Below are 23227 nucleotides of genomic sequence, written 5' to 3'. Positions count from 1 at the left end.
GAGGACAGCAGGTAGAGGTGGGGTGAGGAGGGGCAGGCCTCAGTCCTGGGAGCGTGGGACAGGAGTGAGAGAAGGACAGCCTTTCTACAGGCCTTAAGGGAGCTTCCTCCCCCCACACCCCGCTAGTCTCTGTCACCCAGATAAGAGCATCAGGCCCCGGTGGGATTAGAGCAAAGCTGTGAGGATTAAGGGTTGGGGTTCTGGAGGGTGCAAAAGAACACAAGAGACCGAAGCTCCCTGGCACCCCTCACAAGCCAAAGTTCCACCAATGGGGAGCATCTGGCTGTCAAGATCTACCTAGTTACAGAAGCCTGGATATAACAGTGACAGAGGGACCCTGGTCAGTACCTCCATTTCTGTCCCCAAACTCAGGGCAGTAGGGAGGTGCAGGCAGGAGCAGAGATTACAAGGGGCTGATCTGGATCATCCTTCTAGACAACCCCAACCAGCTGCCTGGGGGGTGAGGACAGGTATGATGGGGTGGGGAGCCCAGAAGGAGGTACCAGTCTGGCCCTGCTTTGAGTGCAGAAAATGGGACAGAGGCCTCACAAAGCCTTTTGTTTTTGTTTTTGCCACACCAGGCGTTTCTCAGGCTGACTCCTAGCTGCTCAGAAAAGACTCCTGGCAAGTTTGGGGACCATATGGGATGCTGGGACAGTGCTAGGAATCAAACCATCAACCGCCTTCCCCGCTGTGCTATTGCTCAAGCCCCTCAAGGCCTTTTCTAATCTGCCTTGAGTCTGGCAGTTGGTTGGTTTCCTCAATTGACTCCTGGTGTCTGACTGGGGTGTGGAGGCAGGAGCCTGAGTGGCCTGGTAGAGCTCAGAAAGGGAAACAGGTGAAGAGATGGAGGCTCCCTGGAGGGGTGTGAGCCATTTGCATGGGGAGCAGGGTGTTGAGATTTCCCTGACAAATCTCAGTCTGGGAGTGGGGGCTATGGGAGATATGCCCCTGCCCAGACGGATGGGCTATGCTCCCCCACCAGGAACCCCACAGAAAGACCTGCAAGCAGGGAGCCTGGGTGATTCGGGTCCTTTTATTGAAGAGACACCCCAACACCCCTCATGAAAGCAGTTAGGCCCATGCCAGACATGACTCACAGTGCTGGAGAGGGTACTGCCTAGAGTTGTGGGTTTGAGCCCCAGTAATCCCTCAGTACAGAGAGCAGCCCCCAAATGCCACCAGCTGTGACCCAAAAGCAGGAGGAGGGGAAGGAGCTGGGTCTTCCTTTGACCTTTTTGTCCAGGAAAGCATTGTGTCCTGTGTATGTTTGCTGGGGCTGGAAGGCTGTAAGCGGAGTGGCCTGAAAATATCTGGGCACATCTTGGATCTTCTAAGTCCAGAATAGGAAAGCCCTTGTGACATTCGAGGGGGGTGCAGGCAGAGTCTTTGGCTCGGCTCCCATTCTGAGGGGGGTGGGGGGTGGAGTTGATCTGAATGTGACCAAGTGTTCAGAACTGCATGGAGCTGGCTCTGTCTTCATCCTCACAGCTCCTCTCGAACTCGCCGCAGCTTCCCAGCCTTGTCATGGGTCTGCGGGAGTCGTCGACTGGGGGGTTCTGGGGAAGGGTCTCTACTGGCCTTTTCTTCCTCCTCCTCCTCTGACACCTCTTCTTCAGACTCCTTCAGCAGCTCCTGGGCCTCAGTCCACTCCTGGGGACATGGGCAGAACAGGAAGAAGTCAGTCAATGCAGGTCAGTGTCCTGCATCCACTCTGTCCCCCACCACCACCCCCAGAACCCCCCAGGAGAGTCAACCCTCTGCCCTCTGTGCTCCTCACCTGCTCCCTGTATTCAGGTGCCCATGTATGCCACAGGGCCAGAGCACAACGCCGGCCCCGAGTCACGGCCCAAACCCCATGGGGGTTCTCGCCACCTGAGCTGAAGGCCACGAGCCGTCCACAGCGAGGATGAACCTGAGCCTGGGGTGACGAGGGTAGGTCAGCTCCTGACATGGGCCCTCCAAACACAGCCTGGGTCTCCAGAGAGTGACGAGGGCCACGCAAACATGGACTATCAGGCCCCCTTCTCACTCCTGAATCTGGGGACTGTCCTGGGGTAAGCGGGCCATGGCCTCAACTTGGGGACAACACCTCAGCCTGAGGGCAGGAAGGCCTGTGTGTGAAGCTCAGAAGGCTTATGCATCCAGCCCAGGTTTGAGGAAAGGGCTGAGCTGAAAAGGCCGCAGAGTGAGACAGAACCAGAGATGAAGAGAAATCACTCTCTTGACACCGAGTTGCAGCCCCTGCTTTCTACCTAGAAACTTCTGTGACCCAGGAAGTAGATTGCCTGACTTTATTAATTATCTAGTACTAGCTCATTCCTTTTTATTTGTTTTTGGTTTTTGGACCATACCCGGCGGTGCTCAGGGGTTACTCCTGGCTATCTGCTCAGAAATAGTTCCTGGAAGGCACAGGGGTACCATATGGGATGCCGGGATTCGAACCAACCACTTTAGGTCCTGGATCAGCTGCTTGCAAGGCATACGCGGCTATCTCTCCGGCCCCTCATTCTTTTTATTTTTCTTTTTGAACATACCCAGTGGCGCTCAGGGGTAACTCCTGGCTCTGCACTCATATCATTCCTGGCAGGCTCGGGGGACCATATGAGATGCCGGGTATTGAACCCAGATCCGTCCTGGATCAGCAGTGTGTAAGGAAAATGCCCTACCTCTGTGCTATCGCTTTGGACCCTCATTCTATTCTTTTACTTTTTTTTTTTTTTTTTTTAATTTTAAGCCACTCTAGTGATATTTTAGAATTTGCTCACTTCTGGTAGAGCTTGGGGAACCATATGGAGTGCTAAGAATCCAACACAGGTCAGTTACATGCCAAGAAAATACCTTACTCCTGTACTATTGATCTGGTCAGCAACTCAATTGTTGTTGTTTTTTAAGGGGAGGGCACACCCAGTTGTGCTCAGGGGTTACTCCTGGCTCTATGCTCAGAAATCACTCCTGGGAGGCTCAGAGGACCATATGGGATGCCAGGGATTGAGCCCCAGTCGACCATGTGCAAGGCAAACGCCCTACCTGCTGTGCTATCACTCTGGCCCCTCCATCTCAATTATTTTAAATATATTAACCAAATGACTCCCCTCTTTTATTTATTTATTTATTTATTTATTTATTTATTTATTTATTTATTTATTTATTTATTTATTTATTTATTTATTTATTTATTAGCTATACTTGATGATACTCAGGTTTTTCCTGAGCTCAGTGCTCAGGAATGCCCATCCCTGGCAGTTTCCAGGAGAAACCTATACAGTACTGGGGATTTGACTGGGGTCAGCTGCATGCAAGGCAAGCACCTTATTCCCTGAACATCTGAGCCCACCTCCCTCAGTGATTTCTTTTTTTTTTTCTTTTTTTTCTTTTTTTTTGGGGGTCACACCTGGCAGCCCTCAAGGGTTACTCCTGGCTCCATGCTCAGAAATCGCCCCCTGGCAGTCTCAGGGGACCATATGGGATGCAGGGATTTGAACCACCGTCCTGCATGAAAGGCAAATGCCTTACCTCCATGCTATCTCTCCAGCCCCCCTCAATGACTTCTTTTTTTTGTTTGTTTTGCTTGTTTTTTGGGCCACACCCGGCAGTGCTCAGGGGTTCCTCCTGGCTGTCTGCTCAGAAATAGCTCCTGGCAGGCACAGGGGACCATATGGGACACCGGGATTCAAACCAACCACCTTAGGTCCTGCCTGGATCGGCTGCTTGCAAGGCAAACACCACTGTGCTATCTCTCCAGTTCAATGACTTCTTTTTTTTTTTTTTGGGGTTTTTGGGCCATACCCAGCGATGCTCAGGGGTTACTCCTGGCTGTCTGCTCAGAAATAGCTCCTGGCAAGCACGGGGGACCATACGGGACACCGGGATTCGAACCAACCACCTTTGGTCCTGGATCGGCTGATTGCAAGGCAAACGCCGCTGTGCTATCTCTCCGGGCCCAGTTCAATGACTTCTTTTTTTTTTTTTTTTTTTTGGTTTTTGGTTTTTGGGTCTCACCCGGCAGTGCTCAGGAGTTACTCCTGGCTCCATGCTCAGAAGTCGCTCCTGGCGAGCACGGGGGACCATATGGGACGCCGGGATTCGAACCGATGACCTTTTGCATGAGAGGCAAACGCCTTACCTCCATGCTATCTCTCCGGCCCCCAGTTCAATGACTTCTTAATAAAATATTTTAAAATAGGAACTAGGGTCCAGAGCAATAGCACAGTGGGTGAGGCATTTGCTTTGCACACAACCAACCCAGGTTTGATCCCTGACATCCCATATTGTCCCCCATGCACCACCAGGAGTGATTCCTCTGTGCAGAGCCAGGAGTAAGCTCTGAGCCTTGGTGGGTGTGGCCCCAAACCTAAAATAATAACTAAAAAAAAAAAAAAAAAAAGGAGGAGCTATGGGCTAGACACATACCTGAATGGTCTAAGAGCTTGCTTGGTATGTACTAAGCCTGGGTTCAATTCCCAGCACACACAGTTTCTCTGAGCATAGCCAGGAATGACCCCCTCCCCAAGCATCAAGCAAACAGCTGCCCCTCAGCACTGCTGGGGATAGACCACAAACAAAAATATTTTTTTCTAAATAAAATAGAGGTCAAGCTTGGGCCAAGGAGATGGATTAAAGGGCTAAGCACCTGCTTTGCACGTAGAAGGCCTGATTCAGTTCCCCACCCTGCATGGTTCTCTGAACACTGCCAGGAATGCCCCCCCCCAAAAAAAAAACAACCAAACATGCTGGTGCCCCATACAGTATGGTCCCAAGACAAAAAAAAAAAAAAAAAAAGAAGATGTTATTAGTATCTCTTCCACTTAGGGAAACAATTTAGGAAAAACACTCCAGAAAGACCAGGGCCAGAGATTAGCACAGCAGAGAGGGTGCTTTCGTTGCACTTGGCAGACCCAGGATGGATCCGGGTTTGATCCCCAGCAACCCATATGACCCCTGAGCCTGCCAGAAGCAATTTCTGAGGGCAGAGCCAGAAGTCCAAGATGTGAGTTTCCATGGAGTGGCAGGACCTCTGCACCCCCTGTTGCACCCACACAATGAGGCCACCAGGCTATGTCCTGCTCTGGGAGAAGGAATGAGTCCCACTCTGATGTCACCATAGCAAGCTCATGGGATCCCCAGCTCCTTCCTAGCAGGGGTCGGGGTGTCCCCAACTCATTTAACAACCCCGTGCCACCGGCCCATGAAAGGAGCCCTGGAAAGCAAAGAGTTTTGTTGGCCCCCACTATTTCCCAGCATTTGCCTCTGGGAATGTTTTGAATGCTGAACACACACCTATTACTACCACCCCACCACCACCACGCCTGCCCCAATGGGACCTGTCATTCCCTGTCATCGCACTTACCTTCACAGTGAGAGCATCACGCTCTGTGAAGAACAGGTTTCCACCCTGGAAATCATCATTGAGGTAGAGCAGGCCACTGGAGAGAGAAGATGGACACGGGTCAGCCTCTGTGAGACCTCAACTCAGACCCAACCATGGCCCTCCCGCTCTCCGCCCCACTCCCCTGCTCACCTGTAGTCCCGGTAGGTGTATGCAGGGGGCTCCTGCCAGCATTCCCCCGTATCGGGGTCCAGGACACAGTTGTCAGCATGCACGGGGTGGCTCAGATCCATGCGCTGTGACTGCTCTCCTAGGAACCAGAGAGCCTGGTACCAGCTTCTGCACCCCTTTTGCCCCTAACCAAGTTTTAGCATGCCCCAACAGCAGCTGTTGGATCTCAGCTTCCCCACCTGGCCAGGGGGAGCAGACTGTTTCTGCAGTGAGGACTAAATGTATAGGGGTGCTGGGGCTCCCCGAGTTACCTTCGATGGCGCTCCGGCATACCAGGTGGGTGAAGGAGAGGTGCAGGGGCCTCTCCGGGGAGAAATAGGCCTGTGTCACGGTGCGCACACGCTCGCTGGCCTCTAGCAGCAACCGAGCGCCCTGACCCCGCACAGTCCCGGCCTGGGCCAGCTGTGGGGAGGAGGACTGTTGAAGTGGGGGGGGGGCAGCACACACTCTAGGGGGTCCCCTGGGACTGGGGAACTCCCCTTTTGCCTTTGCCACTGTGCTGGGGATGGGGCCCAATGCTCCAGGTCCCAGGGAGATTCCATCCCCCAGAAGCCATGCTTTGGGGAGTCACCTGGGGATCGGGTACTCTCACCTTCGCAGCCTTGAGCACCGTGAGCCCCTGGAAGCGTTCATGGGGGGTATGAGGGGATCTGCGGCCCTGGACTCCAGCTCCTGCTGCATCCTAAATAGAGAAGGGGGTTGTTGATTCCTTGTTCTTGGAGCCTCTCTGGCTGCTTCCTACCTCCTGCCCAGTGAGCCCCTAGGATTGGCCCCTTCTGGTTGGAAGGGGCTGGAACCTAGAACTCTGGAGAGGCTCCATAGAGAGAGATGTGAGTTGGGGAAGGGGGGCAGAATGCTTGCTCAATGGGCCTGAGGAGTGGAGAAGTGAGGGGTTTCTCTATATCTAGGCACCAAGAGCAAGTTTTCTAAGTGTTAGGCTGAGTGCAGAGGTGGTAGTGACATGGCTCTCTGTCTCCTACCACAAGGCCACCGGGCAGGAGTCTGTAAGAACCACAGATGGGGCCTGGAGAGATAGCACAGCGGCGTTTGCCTTGCAAGCAGCCGATCCAGGACCTAAGGTGGTTGGTTCGAATCCCGGTGTCCCATATGGTCCCCCGTGCCTGCCAGGAGCTATTTCTGAGCAGACAGCCAGGAGTAAACCCTGAGCACTGCCGGGTGTGACCCAAAAAACAAACAAACAAAAAGAACCACAGATGGTGAGTACCAGCAATCAATCATGCACCAACTCAATTCTGCTGGAATTGGCACCCATTCTTCCAGCTTTCTACAATTGGGGGCAAGTTCTCCTGCCCAAGTTCCCTTGGACAGACCACAGTTCTGAGGGCCACTGAGTCGCCCCACACTTCACCTTCTAGCCTGTTTCTTCAACAGATGTGTTCTGAACCTCTGGATGGGCCATCCTAGAGGCAGGCTGGGGTATAGTGGGGCAGCTGGGAACCAACAGATTCCTTCCTACCTTGGTAGGGTTTGTATATCGAGATAGAAACCAATAACCCAAATCAATTCAGAGGTTGTTACTACATTGGCGATGTGACACCTAAATCAGGGGTCTCAAACTCAATTTACCTGGGGGCCGCAGGAGGCAAAGTCAGGGTGAGGCAGGGCCGCATAAGGGATTTCACAAAAAAAAGTCCTCAAACGTCATTATTAACAGTTTTAATTATTTCTTCTGAACATGAATAGAACATTGAGTGAAGATCATGAACAGTTCTTCTGAACATGGCATCTTTTGCCTATTCCTTGCTGCCAGAGACTTGACAGTGCTTCTTCTCACAAATCTGAACCACATTTGACTTTAGAGAGAAAGTAGTTCAGACCCTCAGTATGGCTTGAAGATGATCATCATTAAGTCTAGACCTGTACTTTGACTTATTGAAATTCAATGTGGAGAATAACTTTTCACCCAAATATGTGCTCCCAAAAAGGCACATGGTACGCTTGAACATTCAGGAAAGCTCAGGGAAGCTGGGGGCAATTCTCTCAAAAATTGCCCATGCATGTCTGCTTTTCCACTAATCTCCCTGAACTTGGCTTTGAGATCAGAGTTGCTTTGCAGGTCAATGAGCTCCAGTTGAAGCACAGGAGGGGCATCTTGCACATCAAAGGAAAAGGGGGTCCACAAAAATTTTGAAAGTGGCTCTGTGCTTTTTAAAGCCTGCAAATCTGTGATCAAATTTCTTCTCTAGCTTAAAAATAGCATCAACATATTTCTCACCACTGAATGGTATGACTGCATCCACAAGTTCCTTGAATGCTGGGAAATGGCAAAGGTTTGTCTGAGGGAGCTGGGATTTCCATAACACAAGTTTTGTGGAGAATGCTCTCACGTGGTCATAGGCAGCACTGATAAACTGCCCCGGGCCTTGTAACATCTTGTTTAGTACATTCAGTTTATGTGTGATGTCAACAAGAAAAGCTAAGTCCTTGAGCCATTTGTGATCACTCAACTCAGAAACAGCATTCCCATTCTTCTCCATGAAGGCTTTCACTTCTTCTCTCAACTCAAAAAATCTTCTCAGGGGCCCGGAGAGATAGCACAGCGGCGTTTGCCTTGCAAGCAGCTGATCCAGGACCAAAGGTGGTTGGTTCGAATCCCAGTGTCCCATATGGTCCCCCGTGCCTGCCAGGAGCTATTTCTGAACAGATAGCCAGGAGTAACCCCTGAGCACTGCCGGGTGTGGCCCAAAAACCAAAAAAAAAAAAAATCTTTTCAGGACATTTCCCCTGCTGAGCCAATGTACTTCAGTGAAATAGAGCACATCTCCATATTCTGACTCCATTTCCTCTAAAAAAGCACGGAACCTCCTGTGCTTTAAGCCCCTGGATCTGATTTGGTTGATGCATTTCACAACAACAGACATCACACTGTCACACGGCAGGCATTTACTGCAAAGGGCCTGCTGATGGATAATGCAGTGAAGAGCAATGGCCTTCTCTACACCCTCCTCTTCAAGTTTTTTTTTGAACAAGTGCCACCAGTCCATTTTTTCTCCCTGTCATCGATGGTGCTCCATCGGTTATTATTCTAACAAACCTCTTCCATGGCAAACCTGCATTCTCAATGGCATCACACAGATGCTGAAATATCTCATTGGTGGTGGTCTGGCCATGCATTGGAATTATTGTGAGCAGCTCCTCTGTCAATTCAATATTGCAATCAACACCACAGACATAAATTGTGAGCTGCGCAGTGTCTGTTATACCTGTGCCCTAGTCAAGAGCAACTGAGTATGCATCAAAACACTTGGCTTTCTCACACAGTTGATGATAAATGTCACTTGACATGTCAGAAATGCACTCTGCCACAGTGTTGGGAGAAAGGCTGATTTTGCTAAACTGACCTTTTCTGGACAGATAATACTTGCAGCCTGTAATATGCATTTTTTAACAAACTCTCCTTCTGTGAATGATTTCCCTACCTTAGCAGTCATCTCACTAACCATGTAACTAGCTTCGACTAATGCAACATTCTCTTTGGTTGCTTTTTTGAAGAAATCTTGTTGCCTCATTAGACATGCTTTAAGACTGGCAACCTGCTTGGCTCTCTCATTTCCTTGATATTTTGCACATTCCTCAGCATGTTTAGTTGAATAATGGCGTTTCAAGTTGTATTCCTTGTGCACTGCAACTTTCTCTGAGCAAATAAAAAATGTGGGGATGCCCTTGTGCTCAATAAAAAAGTACTGCGTCTCACACTTTTCCTGAAATTGTCTGTGCTCGTCATCAATCTTTCTCTTCACTGCAGGCTTTGATGAAGTCATGATGAAGGTATGACAAAATCTAATTCTGTAATAAACTTCTCTCCCTTCTCTCCCTTAGGCCTCCGATAATGCAAGGGACAGCAGGCAGGAGCAGCAGAAATAATGTCTGCGCTAGGCACAAAGTATTCGCAATTATTCGCTTACCGAATATTCACAATAAAACATTGCATTAGTAAGAAAAAAATCGCAAAAGACTGCATTAAACATTTGCATACCCCGAATGAAACTGCTTGGGGTATGCGAATGTTTAATGCGATTTTTTTCTTACTAATGCAATTTTATTGCAATTATTCGGTAAGCGAATAATCGCGAATACTATGATATTTGAAGGCCGGCCTCGGGCCACAAAATGTTGTACGGAGGGCCACAAACGGCCCTCGGGCCTCGAGTTTGAGACCCCTGACCTACATTTTTTTTTTAAATATGGAACGTTTCACGAATTTGCGTGTCATCCTTGCACAGGGGCCATGCTAATCTTCTCTGTATCGTTCCAATTTTAGTATATGTGCTGCCGAAGCGAGCACCCCCTGACCTAAATTAAAACCATATGATTGGGGGCCGGAGAGATAGCATGGAGGTAAGGCGTTTGCCTTTCATGCAGAAGGACAGTGGTTCAAATCCCAGCATCCCATATGGTCCCCTGTGCCTGCCAGGGGCAATTTCTGAGCCTAGAGCCAGGAGTAACCCCTGAGCACTGCCCGGTGTGATCCAAAAACCAAAAAAAAAAAAAAAAAAATATGATAGGGCCAGAGCGATAGCACAGAGGTAAGGCATTTGCCTTGCACGCAGCCAATACAGGACAGACCCCGGTTCAAACCCTGGCATCTCATATGGTCCCTCGAGCCTGCCAGGAGTAACTCCTGAGCGCCACCAGGTATGATCTCAAAAAACAAAAATAAAATAAAATAAAATAAAATAAAAAATAAAACCATATGATATTAAGGAGCCACCTAATTAGCTCAGCTAAGGAAAACCTGCCAGGACTGGAGCACTAGTACAGTGGGTAGGGCACTAGCCTTGCATGCCACTGACACGGGTTCGAACTGCGAAATTCCATATGATCCCCTGAGCATCACCAGGAGTAAGTTCTGAATGCAGAACCAGGAGTATTCCCTGAGCATTCTCTGGGCTGACCCAAAAACAAACCAAAAAAGAAAAAATAAAGAAAAATAAAAGTCTGTGGGGCCGGAGCTATAGCACAGCGACAGGGTGTTTGCCTTGCACATGGCCCACCTGGGACAACCTAGGTTCCATCCCCGGCATCCCATATAGACCCTTGAGCCTGCCAGGAGTGATTTCTGAGTGCAGAGCTAGGAGTAACTCCTGAGTACCAGGAGTGTGACCCCCACAAAAATAAAAAATAAAAAAACTGTCAGGAGTCTGAGCACAATGGCAGAGTGTTTGCCTTGCACGCGACTTGCCAAGGACAGAAGTGGATTCAATCCCCAGTGTCCCATGTGGTCCCCTCAAGCCATGAGTGATTTCTGAGCTTAGAGCCAGGAGTAACCCCTGAGCATCACCAGGTGTGCCCCCCCCCAAATCCTGTTTGTCATCAGAAACACCAGGGACAAAGGACTTTAGTGTAATCATAGAACAGAAACACGTTTCCCTGCTTGGAAATGGTACTCAACACCATTCTTTCATCATCTTTTTTTTTGTTTTGTTTTGTTTTTGGTCCACACCAGGCAGTGCTTGGGTTATTCCTGGAACTACACTCAGAAATGACTCCTGGCAGGCTCAGGGGATGCGGGGTGACAAACTTGGATCAGCATGTGCAAGGCAAATGCCTACTCGTGCTATTACTCTGGTCCCATCATCATGTTTTTTCTAATATGTGGGACCATATCCAGTGGTGCTCAAGTGTTATTCCCAGATTGTTGTTCAGGGATCACTTCTAGCAATGCTTAGAATACCATATGCAGTGCCAGGGTAGAAACCCAGCCTACCATATGCAAAGCACTTGCTCCAGGCCATGAAGCCATTTCTCCAACTTCTCTTTTTGCAAAGCACTTGCTCCAGGCCATGAAGCCATTTCTCCAACTCCTCTTTTATCATCTTTCATGCCAATATAGTCCTTCATCTTTTTTAATCACCTGAACCTGGCAGTGCTCAGGGATTACTCCTGGCTCTTCACTCAGGAATCACTCTTGGTAGTGCTCAAAGTGCCTGGAATTGAACTTAATTGCCAAGTTCCTTCCTTCCTTCCTCCCTTCCTCCCTTCCTCCCTCCCTTCCTTCCTTCCTTCCTTCCTTCCTTCCTTCCTTCCTTCCTTCCTTCCTTCCTCCCTCCCTCCCTCCCTCCCTCCCTCCCTCCCTCCCTCCCTTCCTTCCTTCCTTCCTTCCTTCCTTCCTTCCTTCCTTCCTTCCTTCCTTCCTGGAATTGACTTAATTGCCAAGTTCCTTCCTTCCTCCCTTCCTCCCTTCCTCCCTTCCTCCCTTCCTCCCTTCCTCCCTCCCTCCCTCCCTCCCTCCCTTCCTTCCTTCCTTCCTCCCTCCCTCCCTCCCTCCCTCCCTCCCTTCCTTCCTTCCTTCCTTCCTTCCTTCCTTCCTTCCTTCCTTCCTTCCTTCCTTCCTTCCTTCCTTCCTTCCTTCCATCCTTGTATGCATAAGGCTCTGGGTTTGATCTCAAGTACTGCAAAAATAAACAAACAAAACTATCTTCTATTTTTTTTTTTTTGGTTTTTCGGGCCACACCGTTTGATGCTCAGGGGTTACTCCTGGCTAAGTGCTCAGAAATTGCCCCTGGCTTGGGGGGACCATATGGGAATCGGGGGGATCGAACCGGGGTCCTTCCTTGGCTAGCGCTTGCAAGGCAGACACCTTACCTCTAGCATCACCTCGCTGGCCCCCTATTTTTCTTTTCTTTTCTTTTTTTTTCCCAAAAACATTTTATTCTTTTGGTTCACAGCTGGCAGCGCTCAAGGGTTACTCCTGGCTCCACACTCAGAAATTGCTCCTGGCAGGCTTGGGGGACCGTATGGGATGCCGGCAAATGCAAATGCCTTACCTCCATGCTATCTCTCTGGCCCCTATTTTTCTTTTCTTTTTTCCTTTTTTTGTTTTTGAGACACACCCGGGCTTATTCCTGGCTCTTCACTGAGGAATCACTCCTGGCAGGCTTAGGGGACCATATAGGATGCTGGGGATAGAACCTGGGTCAGCTATGTGCAAGGCAATCACCCTACCCACTATACCATCCTTCTGGTCCCTCTTCTATTTTTCTAAAATTGGAAGTTTTAGATAATCTAAAAAGTCTAACATTTCTCATGTGTCATTCCCTCGAAAAAAGGAGCCAAGTTAAGGCAGCAGCACTGTTGAGTCACCAGCCCAGGCACCTCCCTTGGCATTCTCCCTCCTTTCTTTTCCATTGCATTCTCCACTTGACCACGAGGGGGCTCCTGGATTTCTGGGGCTAGTGTCCACTGAGGCGCTGCCCACTCCTCAAATCCAGCCAAGCAGATCACTAGTGGCCTGCAGTAAGATCCTGGCTCCTGGATCGACCCAGGTTCGATCCCTGGCACTACATAAGGTTCTCCAAAAGAACAAAGGAATGAATTTAAGATCCCATTCCTTGGCAGGATAAATAATTCACCATCTTTTCATACTATCTGCCTTGAGTTCTTGCCCTTGTCCTTCCCTCCCTAACCCCTGGCTAATATAAAGGCTGATGATAAATAAATAATTGCAAACAACAAGAACTTTTTTTTTCAAATGGGAGATTTTGGGCAGTAGGCAGGGGCTACTCCTAGGTCCATGCTCAGCAGTTACTCCTTTTTTTTTTTTTTTTTTTTTTGGTTTTTGAGTAACATCCAGTGGTGCTCAGGGGTTACTCCTGGCTCTATGCTCAGAAATCGCTCCTGGCAGGCTCGGGGTCATATGGGATGCCGGGATTCGAACCACCGACCTTCTGCATGCAAGGCAAACACTTTACCTCCATGCTATCTCTCCAGCCTCAGCAGTTACTCTTGGTGGTGCTCAAGGTATCAAACCAGGGTCCACTATAAGCACGGTAAGAGCCTTAGCCCCTATACTCCAGCCCCTAATCCTTTGTCTGTTTAGTTTTGTTTTGGTGCCACACAGAAGTGCTCAGGGATCACTCTTGATAGTGCCAGGGATCAAAACTGGGTTGGCCATGGGCAAGGCAAGAGCCCTCCTCACTGTGCCATCACTCCAGCCAGTCCCTGATCACATTTTTTTTTTCTTTTTGGTTTTTGGGCCACAACCCGGTGATGCTCAGGGGTTACTCCTGGCTATGCTCTCAGCTCCTGGCTTGGGGGACCATATGTGACGCCAGCGGATCGAACCACAATCCGTCCTAGGCTAGCACAGGTAAGGAGATGCTTTATCGCTTACACCAGGGCTCCAGTCCCTGATCACGTTTTTTGTTTGTTCGCTTTTTGGTCACACCCAGTGGCTACTCTGGGCTCTGTGCTCAGAAATTACTCCTGGCGGGCTAGGGGAGAGCATATGAGATGCTGGGGATTGAATCTGGGTTGGCTCTGTACAAAGCAGACCTACCCAATGTGCTAACACTCTGGCCCCCAAGCCCCTGATCATGTTTGATAGTGTCTAAATACTTCCTAGCACACTAGCTCAATCCTTAGGACAATCCTCAGACCCACTAGAGGCGAGGCATTAGGGTTTCTGGATGCTCAGGGCATAGCCCAAAGTCCCATCGTCCTCACGGGGGCTGCATTTCCCCTGCGCTGTCTAGAAAACTCTAGTATCCCCGTCTAAGAACTTCCTTCCCTTTGCTGCCTGGTTGGCTCAGCCTGGAACGCGTCCATGTCACCCATGACTTTGCATGTCATTGTAGCTATCTGAAGGTACCAGGCTTCTTTTATCAAATGTCCCACCTGCACTAATTATGTCTCAGCCTCACCAAACAGTACACCTCTGAAGGCTGAGTCTGAGAGTATCAACCTGTCACTAGAAACAGGGGTTTCAGTCTCTGAAGATCCTGGGGAAGGTGTGTGAGGGGTGAATGCTAGCCTTGAGCACAAACTAACCTCAGAGGAAAGGCTGAAGGCTTCCAGACGGGCAGGCTCAGGCTTTGAACATGAGTCACTGTCCCCAAACTAGAAGGGAGACAGAAACCTGGGGGAACCATAGCACCCCAAACCCAAACTCTCCATTATCTTTTTCTTTTTCTTCTGTTTTTAGGCCATACCTGGTAGTGCTCAGGACTTAGCTCTGCTCTTAGGAATCTTTCCTATTATGGTCAGGGGACCATATTGGGTGCTGGAGAACAAACTCAGGTCCAATACTTGCAAGACAAGCACCTTCCCCCTTGCTATTGATCCAACCTCTCCTCACCTCTTTTTTTTCTATTTGGGCCACCCTCGGTGATGCTCAGGGGTCCCTCCTGGCTATATGCTCAGAAATGCCCCTGGCTCAGGGGATCATATGGGATCGAATCAAGGTCCTTCCTGGATCAGCCATGTGCAAGACAAACACCCTACTACTGTGCTATCACTCCGGTCCCACATCTCCTTTTTCCTTTTTCTTTGTTTTTGTTTTGGGGGCCACACCCATTTGAAGCTCAGAGGTTACTCCTGGCTATATGCTCAGAAATCGCTCTTGGCTTGAGGGGACCATATGGGATACTGGGGCATCGAACTGTGGTCCATCCTAGGCTAGCTCTTGCAAGGCAGATGCCTTACCTCTAGTGCCACCGCTCTGGCCCCTCACCTTTTTCTTAGGCCTCTTATTTTTGCCTTGTTCTGCTTTTCCATTTTTGGCAAAGGCCTGGTTGAGGACACGGACCTCATCAGAAGACGGAAATCAGGGCAGCACAGGAGGTGGGATGTGGGTTGGGGAATTGTCCTTGTGTCTGGCTGTGCCACCATCCTGGGTTTTCCTACCTCGGCCAGCTGCAACAGTTCCCCGCATTCAGCTGGTGTGAGCAGCCCATCCAGCACCACCCGTTCCGTCCCGTTCAGCTGTCTTGCATCCTGGGTCAAGGTCACCCCCTCCAGGAGGAGAACATCTGCGGAGAAGGTACAGGGCAAGGGTTTGGACTCCTCGACAGAAGGCCGGACAGGAATGGCAGCCCCGAGCCCCCAGGCTCCTGCCCCCGCTGATCCCCCAAGGATTTACCCTTCCAGTGTGCCAAGGGCTTGGACTGGGGGGGCTCGTGGTCCCAAGGCCTCTTCTCCTGATCCTCTCTCAGGGGCAAGAGACACGCTCAGAGGGTGCACGGGATGATCCAGGCCCCATTACTTTCCCTGCCTCCCCCCAGGGCCCCCCACTTTCACAGGGAAGCTCTTACCTGAGCTTTTCTCGGAGGGCCTCAGGGATGAGAGTTGCTGGGGTCCAGGGGTCCTGGGGAGTGGGGGAAGTAGCATCACCCATCAAGACCAACTCAGATCCCTGATTTCAGACATGAAAGTAGCACAGCTGGGGTTCCAGCTCTCCTGGCAGGGGCAGAGGTGGGTGAGTGAAGGTGGGGGCAGGCACAAGAACTGGGGTCCACTCTGGAATAATGGTAATGCAATAATTATGTTGCATGATTTTGTTTTATATGTTTAGGGCGAGCCACATTCATATACATATATGTATATGAATAAATAAAAATAAAATAAAATAAAAAACATATATATGTATATATATATATATATATATATATATATATATATATTTGGTTTTTGAGTCACACCGGCAGTGCTCAGGAGTCACTCCTAGCTCCACGCTCAGAAATCGCTCCTGGCAGACTCGGGGGACCATATGGCATGCTGGAGATCAAACTCAGTTTGGCTGCACGCAAGGCAAATGCCTTACCACTCTACTATTACTCTGGCCCCTATATATTTTGGGGGGTTACTGGAGTGGATGGAGAAGCAGCTCACTTACAGGATCTTTGAAGCTCGTCCCCAGGTGCTCCGCTGCATAAAAAAGCTGCCTCTTCTCCCCTAGGGACCGCAGGATGAAGAGCTGGATCTCCTGGGGGTAGAGCAACAAAAAGAGGGGGAGGCAAGAAGTGGGGTGGCTCTGGCTCTAGGGGCCCTCCTCGCTGGATCTGTGTGCTGCTCTTCTTCCTACACTGGCATGCTCTATCTAAGTGAGGGGGGGAAACGCAAGTGTGTAAATGTACTATGTGTGAATGTGTGAATGAAGGTGCTAGGATGGGCATATGTATGAAAGTTCATGTGGGTGAGAGGCTGAGAGTTCATGTGAGTGCGAGGACATGTGAGTATTTGTGAAGTCTGTATGTATTTGATTGAAGTATGGTTGGTGAGTGTTTGACATAGGAGTGTGTTGGGGTCAGATAACATAGTGGGTAGGGCACTTGTCTTGCACGTAGCTAACTCGGATTTGTTCCCCAGCATCCCATATGGTACCCCAAGCCCACCAGGAGTGATCCCTGAATCTAGAGCCTGAGTATGTCTTGGGTAACCCCTGACTATCACTAGGTGTGCCCAAAACAAACAGAGTATAAGTGTGAATATGTCTGAGCGTGTGTGCCAGTTCATGAGAATATGTAGCTGTGTGTGTAATAGGAGTGCACAAGTGTGTTAGTTTGTGTGAGTATAAATATATATATATATATATATATATATATATATATATATATATATATATATGGGGGGCTGGAGCGATAGTACAGAGGGGAGGGTGTTTATCTTGCAAGCGGCCAACCTGGGTTTGATCCTGGCATCCCATATGGGCTCCTAAGCCTGCCAGGAGTAATTTCCAAGCGCAGAGCCACAGATCCAGGAGTAACCCCTGAACACTGCCAAGTGTGGCCCCCAAACAAACAAAAACATCTGTATAAGGAACTAGAGAAATAGCACATGGTTAAAGTACTTGCCTAGCATCCTGCTGACCCCAGAACCACAGTGCATTCCCTCCAGAGCACCACAGGGGTCACTCCTGACCACGGAGGCAAAAGTAACTCCTGAGTATGGAATGGCCCCCCTAACACCCCCCAAATAAAATAACCTTTGGATGGCTACTCCCAGCAGTACTCAGAATTTACTCCTGGCTCTACACTCTGAGAGCACTCCTGGCAGGGCTGAGAATCAAACCCAGGACAACCGCATGCAAGGCAAGTGCCCAATAAACTACTCTCTTTTGGGCCCCTAAAATAAAATGATTTTTAAAAATTTATATGAGACTGTATATCGGTGATGATGTCTAAGTATATATTGAGCATGTGTGTGTGAATATGCATGAGTGACTGTGTCTATTTATATCAGGCTAGGGGTATGTGGGGTGAGTTTAAGGGAAGTGGGCTGGGCTGGAGCTGTGGCCTGGAAGGACAGTGGGGGAGCAAGGGGCTGAGAGAAAAGGGCAGACGCTGGACTTGGGGTCACCTTTGTGTGTGTGGAGCAGAAAGGGGGACTGTCAGAGTCCAGAAACTTTTTTGGGGGAGAACACACCTGTCGATGCTTAGGGCTGACTAATTTTGTGCTCAAGGATTACTCCTGAGAGGACTCGGTGGACCATATGGGATGCTGGGGGATCAAACCTGGGTCAGCTGCATGCAGATAAGTATGTGACACACTGTGCTATTTCTTTTCTTTTCTCTCTTTCTTTAATTTTTTGGTTTTTGGGTCACACCTGGTGGCGCTCAGGGTTTACTCCTGACTCTTTGCTCAGAATTTGCTCCTGGCAAGCATGAGGGACCATATGGGATGCTGGGGTTCGAACCACCATCTGTCCTGGATCAGCTGCATGCAAGGCAAACACCCCCCCTGTTGTGCTATTTCTCTCTCTCTCTCTCTCTCTCTCTCTCTCTCTCTCTCTCTCTCTCTCTCTCTCTCTCTCTCTCTCTCTCTCTCTCTCTCTCTCCATTTTGGACCATACTCGGAGATGCTCAGGTGTTACTCCTGGGTATGTGCTCAGAAATTGCTCCTGGCTTGGAGAAACATATGGGATGCTGGGAATTGAACCACAGTCCGTCCTAGGTCAGCCGCAAGCAAGGCAAATACTCTACTGCTGCACCATCACTCAGCCCCCCCCCCCACACTGTGCCATTTCTTTGGCCTTCAGTACAGGAATTTGGGGGAGCTGTTTGATCCAGGGCTCCCTCCCAGGATAGGTTGCATGGGGTACCTCTCTGGACCCGAGGTCGGGTCTTGGCTCTCCTAGCTGGGCCTGGTAGTGGTCCAAGGCTTTTTTGGCTGCCTCATCCTCTGGATAGAAGAGCAGGAAACTTAGGACATTTTCTACAGCCTGAGACAGGTTCCCCACTGCAGAGAGAAAACAAGGAGGTTTGGGTAAGAATGTCAGTGACCCTGGAGCAAAAGCAGAAGAGATGAGGGACAGAGCGGGAGGCCTCCCAGGGTCCAGAAAACTCTGAAGACCCCATTTTCTCTGCTCATCCAAGGCTTCTTTCCAAAGCCCACTTCAACCTGCCTTACTACTCAGCCAGAGTGTGATAAGGAAGACAAAATAAGAAAATAAGGGTAGGGGCCAGAGAGATAACATGGAGGTAGGGTGTTTGCCTTGTATGCAGAAGGATGGTAGTTCGAATCCCGGCATACCATATGGTCCCGGAGCCTGCCAGGAGCTATCTCAGAGCACAGAGCCAGGAGTAACTCTTGAGTGCTGTTGGGTGTGACCCAACACCCCCCCCAAAAAAAAAAGAAATAAAAAGAAAAGAAGGGTAGGCAAAAGGCAGACAGGACTGAGGGAGCCCTGGACTCATCTCCAAAGCTTCTCAGGATGGTGCCCAAGGAAAGCAAGTTAGCAAGGGCCAGAGCAATAGTACAGTGAGCAGTGTGTTAGCCTTACACACTGTAAATCACACACAAAGTTCAATCCCAGGCACCCCATATGGTTACCTGAGCCAGTCCTGCTAAGAGTGATCCCTGAGCACAGAGCCAGGAGTAAGCCTTGAGCACTGATTCAGTGCACTCACTCCAGGATGTCACCAGAGATACATATTTTGTCTCTCTCCGCGCCATCTCCAGCATTCTCAGCCCAGCTCACCCTCAGGGATCACCCAGATGCACCCACTGACCTTGTGCATAGGCCTCATGCAGCCGCTGCAGCTGGCTGGGAAGGAAATCTGGGACAGGGAAATTGCGACCGGGCCTCGTGGCTGTGTCCTCCACGCAGCGCTGTCGGCACTGCAGGACCCGAATCCAGTGCCCTGTGAGGGGAAGGGGTGGAGGATGTGTACCTCTCAGTCTTGTACCCTATCCCTCACCAAGTCCCCCACAGCCCAGCTCTTTATCTTTTTCTTCTGGCTTTTGGGCTATACCCATCGGTGCTCAGGGCTTTCTCTACTTACTCCTGGCTCTGTACTCAGGAATCACTTCTGGCAGTGCTCAGAGGAAGCATATGGAATGTTGGGGATTGAACCTGGGTCAGCAGCTTGCAAGATGAATGCCCTACCCGCTATGGGGCCGGAGAGATAGCATGAAGGTAGGGTGTTTGCCTTGCATGCAGAAGGACAGTGTTTCAAATCCTGGTATCCATATGGTCCCCCAGAGCCTGCCAGGAGTGATTTCTGAGTGTAGAGCCAGGAGTAACCCCCGAGCACTGCCAGTGTAACCCAAAAACATAAAAACAAATGAAATGCCCTACCCGCTGTATTATCCCTCCAACCCAGCCCCAGTACATACCAGCAATGGCCTCATAAAGGCCTCCCTGGCTGCCAGTCCCTGCCTTCTCCTCCTCATCGTCCTCCTTCTGCTGTTCTTCAGGCCCCTCACAGCCAGCCCGGCAGCTCTCCATCTCTGCCAGGCTCTCTCGCAGGGCCTCCTCCAACCAGGGCAGTGCCAGGCTCGTCTCCTGGCGTTCTAAGAGCTCTAGGCCTTTGTCATAGGCTGCCTGTGGTGGGGGGGAGGTGAGGAGTGGGTCACCGGGGACCTCATAGGGCAGGATACTATGGAAAGTACACGGGCCCGGAGAGATAGCACAGCGGCGTTTGCCTTGCAAGCAGCCGATACAGGACCAAAGGTGGTTGGTTCGAATCCCGGTGTCCCATATGGTCCCCCGTGCCTGCCAGGAGCTATTTCTGAGCAGACAGCCAGGAGTAACCCCTGAGTGCCGCCGGGTGTGACCCCCCCCCACCAAAAAAAAAAGTACACAGTACATAGAAAAGTACATAGGAAAGGTGGAATATTATCTCATTCAGCTGTGCTCAGGGCTTACTCTTACTCTTACTCATGGATCACCCCTGGTGAGGCCAGGGGATCATATAGGATGCTGGGGGTCAAACCCAATTGGCCCTGTACAAGATAAGTACCCTACTTACTATATTATTTACTTCAACTTCGGGTTTGTTGTTTTTTCGAGGGAAGGGAAGGTTGGGGAGTCCTGTCAGTGCTCAGGGGAACCATATGGGGTGCTGGGGATTGAACTTTCTGTGGGGGGAGTTGGGTCACACCCAGTGATGTTCAGAGGTTAGTCCTTGGCTCTCCATTCAGGAAATTTCCTGGTGGTACAAAGGGGACCATATGGGATGCCAGCTGCTGGGAATCAAACCCTGTTTGACTACGTGCAAGGCAAACACCCTATTTTCTGTACTATTGCTCCAGCACCAAGGCAAGTGCCTCTGTCTCTGTGCTTTCTCTCCTGCCCTAGAACCTTTGAATGAGCTGACCGAGCTAAAAAAGACCAGACTCAGGAAGCGCTCAGGGGCACAGATTGAAAAGCCAGACCGGGGTACAGAGTGGGTACAGGGGGTTCTCACCCAGTAGGAGGGAGTCTCCAGGTCCCGGAAGCTCTGGGGTCGCACCCCGGACATCCGCCTGTACTTAGCCATGTCCTCCCGCATCTGCAGGTGCGTGGGGTTGGCTACAAGGAAGGTGTGGGCTGTGGCCACCGCCAGGTCCAATTTTTTCAGCTGTGGGGCAGGAAGGAGGGGGTGTCCATGACACCTGACAGGGAAGACACCCCCCTCTCCAGAGATAGCACAGTGGGCAGGGCGTTTGCCTTGCCCTCTGCTGACCCTGGTTCGATCCCCAGCATCCCATATGGTTCCCCAGCCTGCCAGAAGTGATTTCTGAGCGCAGAACCAGGAGTAACCCCTTAGGGCTGCTGGGTGTGGCCCTAAAACAAAACTGACCAGAAGGTGTCAACATCTGTCTCCCACCTGAGGCTGCCCCTCTGAGGACCTTCTCAAAGAATTGCCCTCCTCCCAACCTCTAGACTTCTTCCCCTGTTTTCCCCAATACATATTTGGTTTTTTTTTTTTTTGGTTGTTTTTTTGTTTTGTTTTGTTTTGGTTTTTGGTTTTTGAGTCACGCCCAGCAGCGCTCTAGGGTTACTCCTGGCTCTATGCTCAGAAATCGCCCCTGGCAGGCACGGGGGACCATATGGGATGCCGGGATTCGAACTACCATCCTTCTGCATGAAAGGCAATCGCCTTACTTCCATGCTATCTCTCCAGCCCCCAATACATATTTGGAAACTAAGGAGAGAACCTGAAAACTGGGGGGTGGTTGGGATCTGCACAGAGAGACTTCAGGGCTGTAGAGAGCTTAGAGAAAGTGATGTGGAAAGTAGTAGTGGGTGGGTGGGGGACACCTGAGCCTTCCAAAGAACCCACAGACCTCTAAAACCCAGAGTTAAGGGGTGTGATCCATTTCCCCCCCCACCCTTATCTTGCAGCCACGTAGGCAGGAGCTACTTAAGACCAGGAACATGCAAGCACGCAGTGTCCACTGCCCCCTCCCCTGTACTCCTGGCCTGTCTAGCCTTCCCCAAGCTGCCTTAGTCAGCTGTCCCAAACTTGGGGTGGACAGGGGCTTCCCACTTTGAACTTCAGCTCCCAGCCAGGCCTCCTCTGGCTCCCCACCCAGCCCCCCTTCATTCCTGGGGGGGAAAAGGGGCTGCTCAGCTCCTCGTGGGTCTGCGTCAGAGACCCACGAACGGTCCAGGGTCCCCCACACACACCCACGTCGCGCGTGGACACCTCCCCGCACCCTATCCTGTCCCCCCATTTCCAGGCTCCCAACGTCTCCGGGTAGGCTTGGGAGTGGAGCAGCAGGGCGGGGAAGGCCCGGGGTCCCCGTGGGCACCCCACACAACCTGGTAGTAGGCTCTCTGCAGGTAGTTGTAGGGTTCCCGGCGGCGGAAAGCGGCCCGCAGCGAGCTGCCCACGCGGAACCGCGCCGCGCCCCCGGGGCCCAGCCTTTGCGCCCCGCATTGGGTCAGGCACTCGGCGCGGCGCAGCGCGGAACGCAGGAGCAGCGGCTCCCAGGCAGCCCGCCCCGGCTCGGGGTGCGGGGTGTGGAGGGTCCCCGAGCCCGCTTCGGTCGCACAGCGCGCCCCGCAATCCCGCCGCGCGCGGCCCAGCGCGGCCCGGCCCCGCAGCGCCTCCCGCAGCAGAGCCACGGCCGGTGCCCAAGCCCCGGCCGCGTAGGCGCGCAGCCCGTCGGCGTAGAGCAAGTCGGGGGGCTGCAGGGGCGCCCCCGGGGACACGGAGGCCAGGCCGGGGGGCTCCGGGCACCCCGGGGGAGGCAGCAGGAGCAGGAGGAGGAGGCGAAGGAGCCGCAGCATGGTGCCCGGGCTGGCCTGGAGAGGCTGGAGGCCAAGGAGGAGGGAAGGGAGAAGGAGGGAAGAAGAAGGGGCGGGAGTGCTTAAGGGGGTGCTTAAGGAGGTGGGGAGGAAGGAGCGGGGGTTGTGAGCCCCAAAACGAGCCCCTGGGAATGTGGGGGGATGCCCAGACGGAGCAGTACCAAAAAGTCTCCCCAAAAAGCACCCCCTCAATATAAATAAGTCTCCAGGACACAGGGACAGAGCTGGCGTTGCAAGGTCTCTAGATTCCGAGGTACAGCTAGGGCTCCCTCCCTCCCTTCCTGCTGGGTTCTGGAAGAGAAGTGTGGGTCCCCCCACCCCCATACACACACATTTTTTTTTTTTTTAGTAAAAGGGCTTTAGAATAAAACAAAACGTGGCAAGGAGGAGGATGCTCAAGGCCTGTGAAA

At 51.2% G+C, this 23227-nt stretch overlaps 1 protein-coding gene and 1 non-coding gene across 2 annotated transcripts; both read right to left on the bottom strand.

The window, feature by feature from the left end:
* Positions 1–1375: 1375 nt before the first annotated feature.
* On the bottom strand, positions 1376–22799 carry P3H3 (prolyl 3-hydroxylase 3). Its single transcript, XM_049772153.1, has 15 exons — positions 22329–22799; positions 20989–21141; positions 19916–20123; positions 19309–19440; positions 18399–18535; positions 16194–16283; positions 15613–15665; positions 15441–15508; positions 15206–15330; positions 6153–6242; positions 5812–5962; positions 5522–5639; positions 5351–5426; positions 1781–1921; positions 1376–1653 (listed from the first exon to the last, which is right to left on the bottom strand). Exons 1-15 carry the CDS (start codon positions 22797–22799, stop codon positions 1486–1488), a joined length of 2181 nt encoding a protein of 726 aa, XP_049628110.1. The 3' UTR covers positions 1376–1485.
* Positions 9760–9866, bottom strand: LOC126008324 (U6 spliceosomal RNA). Its single transcript, XR_007495660.1, has one exon. It is a non-coding gene; the product is annotated as a U6 spliceosomal RNA (small nuclear RNA).
* Positions 22800–23227: the final 428 nt, after the last annotated feature.

Source organism: Suncus etruscus, chromosome 4, assembly GCF_024139225.1.
Source record: "Suncus etruscus isolate mSunEtr1 chromosome 4, mSunEtr1.pri.cur, whole genome shotgun sequence".
In the NCBI taxonomy this organism is placed as follows: Eukaryota; Metazoa; Chordata; class Mammalia; order Eulipotyphla; family Soricidae; genus Suncus; species Suncus etruscus.
The sequence above is the reverse complement of the archived record's forward strand: the minus strand, read 5'-3'. Positions and strand labels throughout refer to the sequence as shown.

Coding starts and splice junctions, on each gene's coding strand:
- P3H3 (XM_049772153.1), bottom strand. CDS start 22,799: ATGCTGCGGCTCCTTCGCCTCCTCCTCCTGCTCCTGCTGCCTCCCCCG. Junction 21,142..22,328: donor TGCAGAGAGCCTACTACCAG/GTTGTGTGGGGT, acceptor CCTGCCCCACAG/CTGAAAAAATTGGACCTGGC. Junction 5,427..5,521: donor TACACCTACCGGGACTACAG/GTGAGCAGGGGA, acceptor TTCTCTCTCCAG/TGGCCTGCTCTACCTCAATG.